The sequence below is a fragment of the Emydura macquarii genome, unplaced genomic scaffold, assembly GCF_026122565.2.
Source record: "Emydura macquarii macquarii isolate MOO-44397 ecotype Brisbane River unplaced genomic scaffold, CSIRO-AGI_Emac_v2 contig_366, whole genome shotgun sequence".
Lineage (NCBI taxonomy): Eukaryota > Metazoa > Chordata > Testudines > Chelidae > Emydura > Emydura macquarii.
In genome coordinates, this window is record NW_027130503.1 from 483,363 (window position 1) to 501,640 (window position 18,278).

Genomic DNA, 18,278 nt, shown 5'->3' on the forward strand with positions numbered 1-18,278 from the left:
CTGTGCCGCTGAGGATCTGGCCACGCTGCTGGTGTGTTTAAACTTTGGTCACCGCACAAGAGCAAGGACCGAAATCCAGCAGGTACCTGGCGCTGTTCCTCCCAACGTGGCCCCCGTGCGGCTTCCCAGAGGCCTTTGCCGAAGGCAGGGTGGATGAATGAGGAAGAGGCAAGAACTGGGTTGATGCCAGATCTGCCAGCGTCACTGAAATATCGGGTTGGATCATAGGGAAGGAATGATAGCAGAAGGCGGGAGGGTGAGGGAGAAGCTGCAGGCACTAAACTGGAACCTGCAGCAGATTTAATTTCCCGTCAAGGCTGATTGCAGTTCCTCTCAAAGCCAGCAAGTCACTGGATAGCAGTGTGAATCAACCGCGGAGTGATGCCCAGCTTGTTCCCTCCTCCTGCTGCATCTGCCAGGTCCTCACCAGCGGCAGGGGAGGCCTTGTGATGCGGATGAGTCACTGCAGATGGTCCCCAGGGCCCATTGGGCGTTTTCCTTCCCCATCTGCACCTCGTCCCAGCGGCTCCCCTTGGGCCAATCTCTGATCTCAGTTTCATAGGTGTAAATCCAGACTAACTCTGTTCAAATGAATGGGCTTACTCCGCATTTGCCCCATCGCTTCCAGGGAGATACTCTGGATTTACACAGGTGTAAGTGAAGTCAGAACTGGTCACCTGGGTTAAATTTGTCCCGGATGTTACTTACTGGATGTCAGCGGATTTATTCATAGCAGTGACGAATTTGGCTCTTCATGCCTGGTTCTGATCTAACATCTGCAGCTCTGATTTCCTGGCCTTTCATGGCATTCCTCCTGATTTGCACCTGTGAAAGTGAGATGAGCGTCAGGCCCCTTGTCGTTAATGCCACACACCCTGCTGAGTGAAGAGAGGCTGATTGCCGCAGGTGCTTACCAACAGCTCTGCCATCACAGCCAGCTACCGAGGGCTAGTTCCCCTTCCAGAGCTTGGGGTGGGGGGAGAGGAAGCCCCCCTGGGTCCTATCAGGAAACCTGACTTTGTTCTAGTAATAGATAACCCATCGTTAGTAAGAAAGGAGCCTCTCATCATGTTGTTTGTAGCTATGGAGATGGGAAACACCTGGTCCCAGCTGGTCATTTTGTCCTTCTCCTCAGCCAGCACAAGATTGTTCCCCACCATATGTTCTCCAATGCTTTGGCCCCATACCATTTCAGGTGACTCAAATGGGGACCCATTCCTATTAGATGTGATGGTTATGGTTGCTTGTGTCAAACTGAACCCAGATTCCCAAGTGGTCACTGGAGCACCAGCTTGCCAAACTAAATTTGGACTATTAAATCCACAGAGGCAAAGTCGAAGGGGAGTTGGCATGTGAGCAGTGAAGGAAATGGCCTGTTGAAATGGATCTCAGGTCCCCCGGGTGCTTTTGGAAAGTTACCTCTCTAACAAGCAGAGAGATTGGTGGAGGAACCAAAGTTTCTCAGGGTTCAGTTTTCCTTCTGTGACGCAAAATTAAAAAAAAAATAATTTCAAGACAATCCAGACATTTTGTTGTGCTAAACTTGAAATGGTCAGTCCTGATTTTTACTGAAATAAAAAACAAAAGTGAATTTTCAAATGAAAATTTGTTTTGAATCAAAAATCAGATTTTTTTAAATGATTTTTTTTCCAATTTTTGAAGGCAGAATGTCGCTGAAACATGTCAGCTTAGTCAACACAGCATATTCTGGTGGAAAAACAATGTTGATGGACCATTTTTGACCAGGTCTACTTGTGGAGCATAACCAAAGTCCAGCTGAGCAGGAGATTCGTTTAGCAGAGCTGCAGTCACAGCACAGTGTGTGATTGCTCAGGCTTTAGTGAGCTAGCGCCGTCTCAGCAACAGCCCTTGTTAATCTGACACAAGAGCTAAAGCTTCTCCACTGGGCGCTGGGGAGAGGTGAGCAGGCAGCCTTCATTCCCAGCTTCCCCTGCTGTGGCTTTATCTTTGATTGGCCTGGTAAGATGCAAAACAAGCATCTGCTGGGCCCTCCAGCAACCAGACAGAGCGCAGCACCCGACAAAATACAGTGAAATGAAATGTAGACAGGAACCCAGCCGTGCTCCGGGTTTACCACTCATCAGGCTCACGATGTATCTGGCCCTTGCTTTCACTTATTACCTGGGTTGGTTTGTATTTTTATTCAAACGAGGAATCTTCAGCTCTCATGGAAATGTCCCGGATCCAAACATCCCTCTAACTTTGCAACAGATCTGGATCTGAACTGTTGGGCCTGCTGGGAACACACTGAAAGCAGCAAACCTGCAGGAGCGGGTGGGACAAGGTCACCTCTGTAATTTCTGTCATCCTGTGGGAAACGTAGAGACCTGGCTCTGTCTGATCTTTCTGTGCAAGGAGGGTAAAAGTCAGGCCGATCGCCACTTTAACTGATGTGATACACAGCGGGAGCCTGGTTGCTCTGCTATTTAGAATGTGGTATGAAGTTAAGGATGCAAACTCTTGACAGCAACTTTCCTCGACTGTCTAACTTGTGAGTGGGATGCTAGTGTCACTTCCTCCTTGGAGCACTTAAGCCAGCTGCTGGTGTGGTGACACTAAGAAAATCTTGATCTGCAATGCCAATAGGCACCTGTGCTAACTCTCGCCTCGGCTAAGCATGTGCAGCTGTGAATGAAAAAGGAAGAGAGAAAGCAATTCCCCTGAACCATCTGGGAAAGGGTCTTTCAGCAGTCTGCTGACTGCACCGGCCTTTCCAGGGCCCTGCCCGTCTACAATGGAGACCGGAGCTGATTCGTTTGCAGCTTTTGCTTATTCCGCAAAACAAAGAGCTAGTCTGAGAAAGCTACTTTCATCCTGTTGGAAATTAATTAAGCTTCCCGGGCATACATGTGAGCTCACATATTGATTTGATTTTTTTTTTTTTTTTTAATTTGTTTGCCAAGACAAATTCCCATCACAACCCTCACCCGCGGCTAAGGCCACATCTCAGCAGCTGTGGCTGTTTCCTCCCTGTTAAATCCAGCAAAGTGATGTCCTGGACTCTGGATTATTCTACCGCTGCAGGATACACGTAACTTCCAATGAAGTCAAGGAGGATTACATGGAAGAGGACAGGGCCAGGAGATGGAGTCAGCAGGTTCCCCATTTTCTCCGCCTGCCACCTTTTTCCTTTCCCTTTGCCCATCTCCCATAAAACTGGGCTGGATGAATCAGAGGAGAGTATACTATGGGGAACAGAATATTGTGCCCAGCTACCATGGTGATGGGCACCCTAGAAATAAATGGACGGATGGAAGGGCCCTACGCTGGCATAGAGGAGGGGATGGTGGATGAGCTAACGTAACACCAGAAGTCTCCTCCGTCGCTAATTACTAGGATTGCTCGTCAGCAGCAGTCACTGAGCCTAGTTTATCCCCTGGGTGTTGCACTAGGATGGAAAGATATCCCCCATTAACAGCAGGCTTCTCCAAGGTTTGAATCTCTGGCTGTGGTGAACGTAGCCTCAGCACATCCTTCCAGCATGCCATGAGTTGGTGCAGTTACAGGGCTTTCCGTCAGGAACCCAGGTCAAAGGCCAGCAGGCCTAAAGGTCAGAGCAGGAATCAGGGTCCAAATACCAGAACTAAGGGTCCGACCTGGAGTCAGAGAAGGCAGGAGCAGGGCTGGTTCAGAGGCAGGGGTGAGGCTGGGACAGGACTGGAACAAGGCCAGGCAGGGTCGAGGCAGGCACAAAGAAGCAGAGAATCCACAGGCTTGCATATTGAGCAGTCAATCAGCTGCAGCTACTGTGGGGCTGAAGAGACGTCTGGCCAGTCAGGCAGGACAGTCCATCAGGCCCAGCTCCCGGGCCTTCCTCTTGATGCTTTCCGAGCCAGCTTTTCTGCTGCGGACGCCACTGTGCCAAGCACCTTCATAGCTGGTGAGGATCTGCCTGGCCACCATTTTAACCAGGCGTCTTGGTCTATCTTTTTTCCATGCCGACATCCCTCTATGTTATTTATACGGTAGCAGTTGACTTGGTGTTATGCAAGGTAGTTGCATTGGGTTGTTTCATCCCCATGGTTTCATGATGCAGGGGGGACAAAAGGAGGAGGAAATCTGCCTGAATTCCCCATGATTGTCAGCGGAAGGGGAGAGGGATCAACATGGCATAATCCTCTCCCCTCGGCTTGTGGAAACTCCGACACAAAACCCAGCTTCTGTATCTTAGTTTATCTACTTGGTGCAGCCTGCCCTTGCATTTTTTACATGGGAGAAGCAATGAGACATTTACTGCAGTTGTATTATTCAGTCACTAGGTAGCGCTGTGTGCTGCATAAAGTTCCAGGCAGGCTGTGTTCCCTGGTACAGAAATGAAACAAAGCTGGAACTCAAGTTTTGTGTAAATCTGCTTATTTTTGACTGTGCTTGGAGCTGTTTCCTTATGGGCTAGAGTTACTGTTAGGGTTAGGTTAGGGCTTCCCTCTAAGAAGGTCTGCAATTAACTATTGTATAACAGAAGGGGAACACAGGGCCCTGTGAAATTACCATGGATCATACTCTGCTAAGATGCTACTGCCACATGGTGCTTACCATGGATTAAACTGGTTAGCAGTTACTGGGGAAGTAAAACCATTTATACAATACTGGTGACTGGCAATGGGACCTTTTGTTCTAAAAACAGCAGAGAAGTCTGTCTTTACTAACGGGACCCCCCCGACCAGGACAAAGTGGTGTAAACCCCAAGAAGGGAACAGGCTTATTTTGGAAGCCCGAGTGAAAGGCTGAATTTAAAGGGCCCACAGCTGGGGCTGAAGACACATTCACAATTTTACTGGATTTTTGTTACCCTGGAAGGGGTTCATTTTTGACTGTGTGACCTGGCTGGAGGACCAAGCCACTGCAGACCTGCCAGGCAAGGTCAACAACCTGTAGGGGGAGCACCAAAGGCAGCAAAAGCCTGCAGTACCGCACGCAGCAGCAGGAGGCGCTCTGGAGGTGAGTGCCCCCATACAATCCCCAGCAGGAATCCTGGCTGCTCCAGCCAACGTTCTAGTCAGGGGTTCCATCTGCCATTTGGCCCTCAACACCCGGCTCCATGACCAGGACAGAATCTTGCCCTGAAAGAAGTGAAATCGAATAGTAAATATGAACATATTTAAACGACAGGGGCGAGATCCGCAGCTGGTGTAAATTAGAGTAGTTTTGCTGAAATCAATGGCGCAACACTGATTTACACCAGGCGAAGACCTGACCCGAGAGGCACAAAACATTCTGCAGGCAAGATTTTTGTGATTGGCACCTTCAGGGTGTGGACAAAGGCTTCCTGTGGCTGGATGCCCAGGGGTTCTGAGCTGCTCTGTGGAGCAGGTCCAGCGTGAGTGGAAGCTCGTTGCGTTCCGGTTTTTCAGGGCTTGAGGCTTGGACAGGCATATTTCCCAAGCCAACAGAGATAAAACATTTAAAAAAAAAATAAACGCTCTTTTGAATTAGTAAGCGAGGACAGGGGAAATGCAAGCGTTGTGAGGATAATTGCAGAGGCTCCCACCAGATTCCTTTTCCCTTCTAATCACGGCTCTCCATATTGTGAAAGGGCAAATGCCGAGAATAAAAATGGGGGAAGAGAAGGAGGAGGAGAAACTTGGGCCGCAGAGGACATTAATTCCTTTAATATTACCATGATGTAGGGAAGGGAGCGTCCTACTTCTCATTTCAATGTGGCACTTTCAAATGTGCATCCAAGATAGCAGCAGGGATATGATTAGATTGCAGAGTATAATATTACGGTTTCCATTCTCTATGCACCCTACAATTGACACAGGGAACACATAAGTCTCACTGCGGGCTTTTCTCCTGCCTCTCTCTTTGGAAATGGCTTTTCAGTGTTTTCAGACAGGGAGTGTTTAAAGAGCCAGGTAAGAGGGATGGCCTGCCTCTTGGTAACAATGTATAAGAAAAAATACCAAGAGTCCTATAGCACATTTAATTTCTGCAGGCATAAGCTTTCGTGGGCTGTAACCCACTTCGTCTCGTTGTTTTGGCTGTATACAGACTAACCCGGCTACCCCTCTGGAACTTTTCAGAGTGTAAGAAGATGTACCAAGAGCATGAGCTGCTGCAGCAGATTTGAGGCAGAAGCAGATAAGCCCCGTCACTGTTTACAGTTAAGGGTCAAGTTTTGCTGTGATTCCCCAAAGAGCAGCTGGCCCACACCTGCCTTTCCTAGCCCTCCCCAAAAGTTCACTGTCTTTACACTCTTGGCTTGGCTGTCTCTTGGCTGAAGGACTGGTGCAGTGGAGGTTGGAATTGATTTTCAACCCCATAGCAGCAGTGGCGGTTTTCTGAGCAGTGCAGATCATTAAGTGCACAATTAACACGCTGTTCCAGTATGTCTACACTGCGAGTGAGAGGTAGGCATACCTGTACTAGTTTAAATCTGGCTAGCACAGGTGATCAGAGCAGTGTAGACGGGGTGGCACGGCTTCTGAATGGGATAACAACCAGAGTACAAGGCCTCCAGGGACCCTGGGTAGGTACTCTGATTGTTAGTCTGGGCTGAAACCTGAGCCACCATGTCTACACTGCTATCGTTACCCATGCTAACTAGATAAAGCTAGCTCACGTATTATCACCCATGCTACAGATACACCTTCACTTGCAGTGTAGATGTACCTCTCCAGCAAGGATGGTTTGAAGGGAACACTGGTAGCAGCAGTCTAAGAGACGGAGCAGGGCTTTCCCTGGATATTTCATGGATTGTTGGGCATCTTGTAGGGGACAAGGATGCTGATAAGGTGGTGGTGATGGAGAAGGCTGCTCATTAGAAGTGGAACTTGCCACTGGTGAGCTTTACATCCAGGAATTCTGTATCTATCTGACAGGGCTGTCAGAGTGGCATCAGTTATCAAAGAGCTGGCCCAGTCGTCATGGCAATCCCATTCTCTTGTACCGATACACCAGAGGATCCTATCCTTCAAAATCAGATGCTAGAGAGAGATGCTTTTCTGCTGTCCCAAGGTCTCTAGGCATGGGCTGACTACTCTAGAAGCAGTGACGGAGACTAGCGGGTCCCAGAGTTTGGCTGGGTTGGACGGGTTAATCTCCAAGTGCACATCCACAGAACAAAGCAGTATTGATCATCTTTGGCTTAATGGACACGATCAGTTGCATCTAGTATTCTTCCTTTGTCCCTCGTTCACACTGAACAGGGGCGATAGGACTGCAGGCACAAAAGTGCCTCCTTTCTTCTCTTCTAACCTTGGGGGGCGGCGGCATCTACGCAGTGAAGTGGTCAACCTGAGGTGTTTGTTTTACAGCCTGGATGGAGCTGAATTTGTAGAGGGTAAAGATTTGTCCCAGTCTTTCTCTCCTATTTAATCCTGCCATGCAGTATCAGCCAGAGCAGGAGTCGGTGAGAATTCAAGTAGAGCAAATCAAGACAAGCCCATCCCACTTTGTGGTTAGGGCTCTCTCTAAACCACTTCCACAGGCCCTCATCCATTGCTAGCTCTTAAATCCAGAGTTACCAGTGGCCTTACAGTGGGACATTATTATTATTAAACATCAACTGTCCAAATGGCTCCAATCCTCAAAAGCAAGTGAAATCTAAGCCAATGCACTGAATCAGAGACCAGTGGTTCTCAGAATACCACTGGGCAAATAGAGATACCGACTCCGGTTGGTCAGATATGGTTTGCTGGGACCACTGGAAATCCCATGGTCCAGTTACCCCACCGGTCGCTCACACACAAAGCTCTCCCGGAGCAGTCAGTGGCTATATATAATAGGTAGCACTTACAGCTTTTAGCTCTCAAAGGGAGATATCACAGGGGGCTTCTGCTAACTCTCTCCTGTGGCACTGGTGGGCAGAGGTTGGTGGTCTCCCGACCCTGTTATGGAACTGCAAAGAGGGGCATGCTGGTTGTTCCTCATCTCCTCTCTTGGGGTCAACGGGTGACTCTGCTCATTGGCTCTCTCAGGCCCATCTCTATGGAATAGCTCTGCATTTTATAGATTCTGCATGGTACGTCCTAGGTGCAGCAGACCTCGTTTTCAACACGCTATTTCAAACAAACGAGGTTTCACTGAATGAAATGGATTATTGTTTGGCTTCTATCTGCGGCGCTAGGTTCTCGTGTGTGTTGGAGGGGATCGACGCTGTGGGAAACCCTCTTCCCTCCCTGCCCACATCACCTGCTCACGTCGCGAGATCGGTCAGGCAACTAGCATCCCTTCCTGAGGGGTGACCTGGGTAAAACACGGTCATTTATGTTCACTAGTATTGTCGTGGTGATGGAGGGAACGTGCAGGCCTGTATCTTCCTCTCCCCTGCACCCCCATCTCATATTCAGTGGGACACTTCTATTTGTCTGCCTGACCCCCTTCCCGTGGGGTAGGCATTGAAAGGTGAGGCAGGCATTTGGGCCACGATCTTGTAAAGTTCTGCCTTTTGCTACAAAGACGCTACTTGAGGTTTGGATGGTGAGCACGGATTATAAGGATCAACTTGCGGGGCAGCTGGAGTCGGTTTTCCCACCGGACGCATTCTCTGCTCCCCCCAGCCTCCGCCTGTGCAGACGGGCAGAGGCCAGCGAGGAAGGGGAAAGACAGGGTGGGTTCTCTCTGGTTTGCCAAAGCGTGCCAACACCCCCCCAGATCCCCATCTCCTCCTCCCCTCGCTAGAACTGTAGAGGTTACCGCGCCCAGATTCTGATGCCGTGGCCTCACCTTCTGCTCTGGACCTGACAGGTGACCCCGCAGCAGAGGAGTGGTCCCCGTGGAGCGTGTGTTCGACCACCTGCGGGGAGGGCTGGCAGACCCGGACCAGGTTCTGCGTGTCGTCTTCCTACAGCACTCAGTGCAGCGGCCCTCTCCGGGAGCAGAGACAGTGCAACAACTCCGCCGTCTGCCCAGGTGCGCCACCAGCTCCACGTGCACACGCAGGGGGGAAGGAGGAGGTGCTCGGGATCTGGGCTCCCGACATTGTGCTTAACAAGGGTGTTATGAGGAATTGCTCTGCTGTCCCAATCAGAATGGCAGTGGGAGCTCCCCAACTCAGGATCCAAGACCTGGGATTGGGAGCTTGATGCAATCTCTGTCTCCTACGTAGCCAAGTCAGATTTCAGAGACCGATTTAGAATGGAGAAACCTCTGCTGTCCAGTGCTCACCCACTCTGCGTAATCCCACCTCCCCTCTTTCCCAACATTGCCATTTATTCTTATTCCACGGTCACAGCTGGTTTCCATGGAAAGCCACAGAACCTTAGGCTTTAATGATTTAACGGTGATGGTGGTTTATTCACCACTGGAAATTAACACGTTCTTTCCCCATATGAGATAACCAACTACTAGGGACGGGCAATCCCATTCAGTTCAGAACCAATCTGAATCTTTGCTCAGGTTTCTGAGGTTTGGAAAAGTTCATTTACCTTTTTTTTTAGTATGATTTTTTTTTTGCATCTGAGCTTTCTTTTTTGACCCTGAATTGGAGCTGGAGAGGACGACACCCACAAAGGAGGTTGCGGCTGGTATTTGGAACCTAGATTCTATGGTGGCTAGTGTTCCATAAATACCTTCATTAGATTAGATTGGGTTGCTGTACCGAAACTGAGCATTTCTGGAAAGCCTGATACTCTGCTTTATAACCTGATTTATAACCGAAAGGCTGCTAGGATAAACATGCAAACTCCCGGATGCTGTTCCAAACTGAACCGCTGCGCTAGACCTGTACAGAGAATGAAAAGTCTGTTTTGTAAAGGTTTTCGAGATTTTCCAATTTGTCATTGTTCCTGTTTGGAATGGAACCCAAAAATTGTCTATGAAAGAAAATTCTGGGGAAAAAAAAATAGTTTTGGATCTCTGACAACATTTTGTTTTGACTTTTTAAAATGGTATATTATATATTTTTTTCAAAAACAAAAAATCATTCCAAAGTGAAAAAAACGAAACATTTCATTCAGAAAATGTTGAAATGGGATGTTTTAACATTCTCAGAAATTATTTTTTGTTCTGAAGCAAAACTGATGTGATTTTGCAAAGGGTTTTGGTTTCAGTCAAACTACATTTTCCAATGAAATGTTTTGTTCAAAGTCTTTCTGACCAGCTCTATGCTTCACCTTTGGATGTCTAATTCTAGCAGTTACCAGTGGTAACTGCTCAATGTTTGTACAGCCACAACAACCCTGGAGTTTTGCAAGCCCAACTTGCTATTCCACGTCTCTTTAGCTCTGCCTGTTATGGTGTCACCGCTGAATGATACAGCAGCACTTCGATGTCTGCTCCTGACATTGCTGAGACTTTCTAAAAGGCTGGTGCCTGGTGAAGGTTTAGAGATAAAAGAGAAAGCATTGAGTAAAGCAGCATCAGTGGAGGTGTTGCATTCGGTGCCTTTGACACTGGATCTGTCCAAATTTCACCAAAGTGTTCTCTTTCTGAACGTGTGTTTCTGTGTCTCAAAAATGCTTTTTTCCTGCAGTACAAAAATGTGAAGAGTGGAGATCAGTGAAAAGCGTGTCAGGATCTTTCATCTCTGTGAAACTAGCCAAGAGCCATTTGGTGGCAGTTCATGAAATGTCCCATGCGGTTCTTCTCTGCTCATTCCTGGCTGGATTGTTTTGGTCCTTCCCGCACTGGTTTCTAATGGGTTTCTTACTATGCAATGATTCTCTAGCTATCTAAGACTCCCAGGGAAGGGATATTTACGACCTCTGCTTTGATTTCAGTGCACGGTAGTTGGGACGAGTGGTCTCCATGGAGTCTGTGCTCCTCAACGTGTGGGCGAGGATACAGGGATCGAACCCGCACCTGCAAACCCCCTCAGTTCGGTGGAAACCCCTGTGAGGGACCTGAGAAACAAACAAAGTTCTGCAATATTGCACTTTGCCCAGGTAAGGTGGTAAAAAACAGAGCATTCCCTGCAGCAGTTCTCAGCCCCATTCCCGGTGGACAGCTGTCTACAGAGAGCCAACACGTTGGGCAGTAACTGGCCCCATGGTGGGTGGAGTTTGGGGGTGTTAGGGGGGCGATGCCCCCCAAACTTATGAAGATGCAGCTGTCTCCCCCTGCTGGGTGAGGGACGCCGGGCTGAGAGCGGAGCCGGGTGGCAGTGGGGACCCCGGTGCCTCACATGGGCAGCCCCCGGCAGGTGTTGGGTGATCCTTAGGAGGGGAGGGGGAGACTGCTGCAGGTGGCAGGCCTGGCACTGCTGGCAGAGTGGGGGACAGAGCCGGTCCAGCTCCCCGCTCCCCGCACTGCTGCTGCCTCTGCTCCCGCCCTGTTTTTTTTCTGAAAGTGTGTGTGTGGGGGGGGAGTTTGGGGGAAGGCAGTGCAATTGTTACCCAAAATCCACATGGGGGTGGGGGGCTCCATTTAAAACGTTTCAGAACTGCTGCTCTAGAACAGGTATGAAGGATAGTGGAAGGCAATGCAGGAAAAGTTTGCACTGCTGCTGCTCCTCCCAGTAGCGAGAGGACTTTGGTCTGCGGGGATGTCCATCTGGAAACTTGTCTGGCACCGATGCAATCTTAGGGTCAGAATGCCCATTCTCAGTAATGTGGAGCACACAGCGTGAAACAGAAGGGTGCGTTCTAGTATCTGACTGCCGGGATTCTGTTATCCTCGAATGTATTATTTCACGCGGTCTGCTGGGAGCTACTTTGCCGGGTTAGCATTTGAGCTGTGAGGAACTCAGCAGCTTTATAGTGATTCATGTGAATTTCCCTCCTCCACCCACCATGTCGCTTCTCAAAGATTTGCACCCCACTGAGTTTTGCTTTGTGTTTAAAGTTGGAATGAAACCCAAGACCGCCAAGCGAATCTCAGACAAATGGCTGGGTTTTTTTGCCCATATCAAAACCAGTTGGACTTGGCACGGTGTTCATCCTCAGAACCATAAATCAGCCTTGGGCTTGTCCCAAAACTTAGCACACTTTGGCCTAGAGGTTTGCAAATCCTGAAGAAGCTTTTGAGTAACATGGACCCAATGTTGGATCAGTAACCAGTGCCCCCAAAACAGGGTTGGTTGAAATTTTTCAAATCTTGACAAAAAATCCTCTTCAAAATTTAATATTTCTGTAAGGGGGGGAGATATGTGTGTGTGAGAATTTTGTGAAATTTCTTCCCACATTTTTCTGTCACCTTTACCCATTTTTCTACCCAGTTCCCAAACCTGGTAACGATCCCTTGATTTCTGCCTTTGTTCCTAAAGGCTCTGCTTGGAATGAGAACTTCCCAGAGACCAAGTTGGCTCTCCCATAAAAAGAGAAATTGAGGCGGTCCGGGCTGGCAATGCTAGGGTAATAAAGCATATCCTTAGTTAACATTGATACATAATTAATTGCCCTGACATAAATAAATGCGTATACTGTAGCAAATAAAATAGCAATGTAAATAAAGGCAGCCCAATTGAAACCTTTCAGCTCTAATTAATGCCACAAATGTAATCATCGGCTTTTCTATGCCAAATGAGTACAGCATTGGAGGACTCATTGAAACACAACAATGGGAACTATTCAGTGCTTTATATACTTGACAGTCACATCAGTTATTACTGCCCTACTCCGAGGATTCATTACTTGCAATGATTACAAAGCTCCGCTTCTGAAACACTGACACGTTATTCTGTGTGGTAGGTGTCACTGAGTGAACCCTGAGCCACTTTGGAAGGGGAGGCGAGGACAAGCAAATTGTCTACAGCGGCTATAGAAGCTGAACTTCTAATGAACCACTCTATTATTTGCGTTTCAGAAGCTCGCACAGTTTGTGGTCTATGCTGCCAGCTACAGAGCACCCTCAGCTCCCAGTGATCTCAATGGGAATGGAGGGTTCTCAGCACCTTACAGGACTGCGGCCCTTTATGTTTGGAACTATGAGTAGAGATGTAACCTGGGGTATGTCTATACTGACGGCGGCAAAGTCGCCGCCGTCAGATCGACCTATCTGGATCGATTGAGTGGTCAGTGAAGACCTGCTCAATCAATCCAGAAGTCGACGCTGGTAAACCGCCCCCCTCAGGTGGCGTAGCGCTGCGTTGATGGGAACGCGGTTCCCGTCGGCGCAGTGCAGTGAAGATGCCGTGCAGAAGGGAAGCACAGCAGTCGACGGGAGTTTTGTGAGCTACTCTGTGTCGCTTGTGTAACTCCTGTCGACTGCCACCGAATCAGCAGGTAAGTGTAGACCAGGGCCTGGAACCACAGTCAGCTTTGCTGGCTCCATTTCCTAAACTTCTGAAAATACAATACAGGAATAAACCAAACACATGATAGTCCCGTTCTATGTAGTACAACCTTTTCCCTTTCCCCCCTTTAATGAGTAGGTGCACAAGGCAGATCCCTATAGACGTGTTCCCATTTTATCTCCCTTACACCGAAAATACTGTATTCCTCCATGACAAGAAGGCGGTTGGACTAGATGACGTCCTGAGGACCCATCCAACCCTCATCTTCTATGATTCTATAAGAATAGTCTCTAGCCTTGCAATATACGGAATCATAGAAGATGAGGGTTGAAAGGGACCTCAGGGGATCATTTAGTCCAAAGCAGGACCAACCCCAGGTGTGGTACTGTAGCACATGGGGCTATCGTGGTAAGTGCTGCAATATATTTCTATGTGGACTGTAAGAGACATGGGACCAGATCCTCAGCTGGTGTAAATCATAGCTCCGTTGAAGTCAATGAAGCTATGCTTTGTTTGACCAGTTTAGGAACAGCTCCACAGTTATTGGTATTATTAGTGGGCCAATTCATGGGAGGAATCGTCTCATTGACTCCAGTGGGGTTTGCAGATGGTGAGCAGCTCTTACAATTCACCCCCTTGGTAATAATGTGCCTCTGTGTACCAACATGAACATAGGTGTGTAAAGCCTTCATACTGGAGTGGCTAAAGCTGGGCACCTAAATCCATAAATAGGTACTGACCTCAGTTGCCTGATGTTCTGATGCAACTCCCATTGGCTTTAAAATTGTAAATTTAGGCTATTATGCATTTTCTCGCAAGTGCAGAAGCAAAAAGCAATGAAACCCTGAGAATAATCTGGTGCCTTCTGAGACCTTGTAAATTACAAAAGGAACCAGATGTCAAATATTTTTTTAAAAGATCAATTTGTTTCTGGGGCTGATGAGCTGAAGAGAAGACGTTTTTATTCATAACAAAGCTGGTATCTCCAAGAAATGGGGTTCGGAAGAGAATAAGAACCTTAATTATAAGGATACCACTGGCCTTGCTTGTTCTCAGCCAGAGAGATAACAACCACCATTGCTAATGAGGTAAAGCAGGAATGGTAGAAAGGTTAGATGAAATATCTGTTGATTGGGAGCTAATTAGAGTGGGACTGCCACTCTTGGAAATGCTTTAAAATATATCAGGTTAATAAAATGCATTCATGTTTCATTCCTATCCTGTGTTTTTCGTAATTTCCCTTTGCTGTTTTTTGCTCATTAATTATCCAAGATATTTCTGTTCAGAGACACGCGAAACCTGTCAATGTTAATTTGGAAACAAGAGAAGTGCATTGAATAGATACATACATACACACTATTAAATTCCATTCATCCTATAGGGTATGTCCTGACACACAGGGTGAATTCCACTGAATAATACTGAGTTCCTGTAAAAGAGGTTCTCTCCGAAAGACAGATGGATTTTTAAGGCTCATCCATCCATCTATCTTTCCTTCCTTCACACCACTTCGGACTAGAACTGGTCAAAATTTTCCCCATTTTTCCACTGGAACATGCTGGTTTGGCAAAATTGAAATCTTCCACAGGAACATATAGATTTTGAAGACATTTTTGATGAAAAACGATCAAAACAATTTGTCTCAGTTGGGTCAAAATATCTTTTGTTTTACTTTATCGTTTTGATTTTTATGTTATATTTGAATGATCCTGTATCATGTCACTATGAAAGTCAAAACATTTGGATGATCATGTGCCGTATTATAATATCATATGTCATGTCATGTCATACTGTAATATTCTAAGTTTTCCGAAGGTTCCAGACGAGTTTCCGTTGCAGCCTCGGTTGGGCAGAGTTTGAGCACTCCTTTCCCGTGGAACCCATCTACATCTCTCTGTCCATACATGCAGTATGGCTCTGTCTGCTTTGGCCCACTGCATTGTGTCCAGCGCAACAGGACCTTGGCTTCACTGGTTTGATCTCACGGAACAGGCCTCCTCATTCCTGGGAAAGGGGTTTTCACATTCTCTGTCTCTTTATCTCTCTTTGGGCCACTCAGTGGATGGCAACTGGAATGAATGGTCCAGCTGGAGTTCCTGTTCTGCCACCTGCTCCAACGGTACCCAGCAGCGGACGCGGGAGTGCAACGGACCTTCCTATGGGGGAGCAGAGTGCCAGGGGCATTGGGTCGAGACCAGAGACTGCTTCCTAAGGCAGTGCCCAGGTCAGTGGCAAAGAGGTTCCTGTGTCTTGTGGATCCTCCCCCAACCCTCTACAGGTCCACAGAGACTATTGCAAATGTCCCTTTATTTCCTTTGAGGAAGAGCAGCACAACTTTCCCCATTAGCCAGAGTAGCAGGAACATAATGGATCATACCAGTGGTCCATCTACTCCCGTACCCCATCAGGACTAGATGCTCCAGAGGAAGGTGCAAGAAACCCCATAGTGGACAGTAATTGACTAGCTTGACCATAGGGGAAGTATTTTCCTAACCTCAGACCAGTGGTTGCCATATGACATGAAGAATAATGGTGTGTATCCCTTTCAATTGGTTGATCCTATCTCATGTAGCTGTGGATGTCCGTGTTATCCATCTAATTTTCTAATCCTTTTTGGAATCCTACTAAGCAGTTGGTCTCAATAACATCTTGTGGGCAAGGAGTTCCACAGGTTAATTAAGTGCTGTTTAAACCAATATTTCCAACCGGTTGCTTTTCAGTTTCACTGGTGTCCCCTTATTCTAACATTAAGAGGAAGGGTAGGTAAAGAGATGCTGATTATCGTCTTTGAGGTGTGAACTTCTCATTTATCTCCTGTCGAAATAATATAGTCATAGGGTAACATTTTCAGAAGTGCCTAAGTCCCATTTCCAAAATGACTTAGGAACTGAAATCTCATTGAAAATCAATGGGACTGAGAGTCCTCAGTGATTTAGGTGCTTTTGAAAACGTTACCCCTAAACTATTAAATGTCTTCTGTGGAATTCTTTCCATATCTCTATGACATTTTCACCCTCCTCCTGTTTTATGTTGTTTCCTAAGAATGAACCTGTCCAATTTATGTCTGAAATTGACACCTATGAACCTGCACCATGAGTAGGCTGTGAGGCTGGTTGGAAAGTGCTGAATGTGGACTGTACAGAAATTATCACTCGCTTGTCTTTGCTCACGTGGTCGTGCAGTCGGAAAACAAGATGCATGGCTTCTAGGTCGCTGTGACTGGCCCTTCATGGTTCGAAATAACCACCCTTACTTTGTTGTGGGGGATAGGCCCCAGGAAAGGCCATTTCAGCAAGAACAATAAACCAGAAGGAAAGCACATGTCAGAGACACCTGCTACCAGCAGGTCTTGCCCATCTGCCTGACCTGGCTCTGTGGAGTCAGCTGTTGACAGTCTAGGTGCAATTCACTGCTCTCTAAGGGAATGGATGTTGTGCTGGGAACTAAGCAGGGTTCGTGGGATGGCAGAGAATTCAGCTACCTGAACCTGCTTAGGTTTGCAATCAGGGTTGTTGCTAGCATGGTTTTGAGTGTGGTGGGAACACGGCCTACACTGCAGGTGCAGTTGACATCGGTGTAGAAAGGACTCGAGGGTGTGGCATAGCATATTTGTGTGATAACAGTGTTCTTCCACTGCTAGGGAAAGAAGGGAAGTAATCCTACATCTCCCAGTGTCCTGTTAAAATAGGCAACATAACTGACTGGCTAAAATGAGACCTAGGCGACATATTCCAGGGGAGTATTTGGCCCATTTTAGTTCTTGAGGGCTTATGTGGAAGTTACATAGTGAGTGCGCCTTGAGGTAGCTCTTTGCACAAGAGTGAATTTCACTCAAAAAGAATCCCAAAGTGGGCAGTAACTCAACAACTGGAGGAGGGCTTCCTGGATGTATCCTTGTGCTTTCTCTGCTTCTAAATTGGCTTTGTTGATACCACCCCACCTCCTAACCTGAAACAGGGAAGGTTTGCTTCTTTGCACGTGAAATGGTCACCGAACTGCCCTGCAGCTGTGGACTTTGGTTAATAAATGGTAATATAAGTGCATGCCATGTCATTGTAGCTGCGTTGGCCTCTGGGTATGAGAGAGACGAGGTGGATGAGGTCAGATCTTTTTTCAATGGGACTAACTCCTGTTGGTGAAAGAGTCAAGCTTTCGACCTTATTCAGAGGTCTTGTAAGAGCTTATCTCTTTCACCAACAGAAGTTGGCCCCGTTAAAAAATATTCCTTCACTCACCTGGTCTCTCTAATATACGTGGCGCACAGTCCCTGTCCCCATACACATTCAGAGCTTCCACATGCAGACTCCAAAATCTTAGCTCTGGGTGAGATGAGTCAGGAGGCCTGGATGTCTCAGGTGTGGAAATAAGAACGGCCATACTGCGTCAGACCAATGGGCCAATTAGCCCAGTGCCCTGTCTTCCGACAGCGGCCAGGGCCAAATGCTTCAGAGGGAATCAACAGAACAGGACAATTATCAAGTGATCCATCCATGTCATCCAGTCCCAGCTTCTGGTCGTCATAGGTTTAGGCATGCCTGGAGCATGGGGTTGCGTTCCTGACCATCTTGGATAATGACCATTGATGGACCTATCCTCCAGGAACTTATCTAATTCTTCTGTTTTATGGTGGCCTTTCACAACATCCCTTGACAATGAGTTCCACAGGCTGACTGTGCATTGTGTGAAGAAGTGCTTCCTTATGTTTGCGGTGGGAGCAGGTGTTATCAAACCTGCTGCCTATTAATTTCATCATGTGACCCCTGGTTCTTATGTTATGTGAATGGGTAAATAACACTTCTCTATTCACTATCTCCACACCATTCATGGTTTTATAGACCTCTGTCATATCCCCCCTTCATCACTGGATGATTACCTATTCTATTCATTCCCTCTGAAGCACCTGGCATCGGCCACTGTCAGAAGACAGGATACTGGGTTAGATGAACCATCGGTCTGACCCAGCATGGCCGTTCTTATGTTCTTAGACATCTCTTTCCAAGCTGACAGTCCCAGTCTTTTTAATTTCTTCTCATATGGACGCTGTCCCATACCCCTAATAATTTTTGTTGCCCTTCTCTGTACCTTTTCTAATTCTAATATATCTGTTTTGTGATGAGTCAACCAGAACTGCAAGCAGTATTCA

The 18,278-nt window shown here is 47.4% G+C and overlaps 1 protein-coding gene across 1 annotated transcript in view; it reads left to right on the forward strand.

Annotated features, from left to right (window-relative positions):
* Positions 1–18,278, forward strand: part of ADGRB1 (adhesion G protein-coupled receptor B1) — a 261,841-nt gene that overhangs the window by 77,279 nt on the left and 166,284 nt on the right. Inside the window, exons 4-6 of the mRNA XM_067529975.1 lie at positions 8,710–8,874; positions 10,683–10,847; positions 15,195–15,359. Of these exons, the coding sequence (XP_067386076.1) occupies positions 8,710–8,874; positions 10,683–10,847; positions 15,195–15,359 (495 nt within the window). The remainder of the gene's footprint in view (positions 1–8,709; positions 8,875–10,682; positions 10,848–15,194; positions 15,360–18,278) is intronic.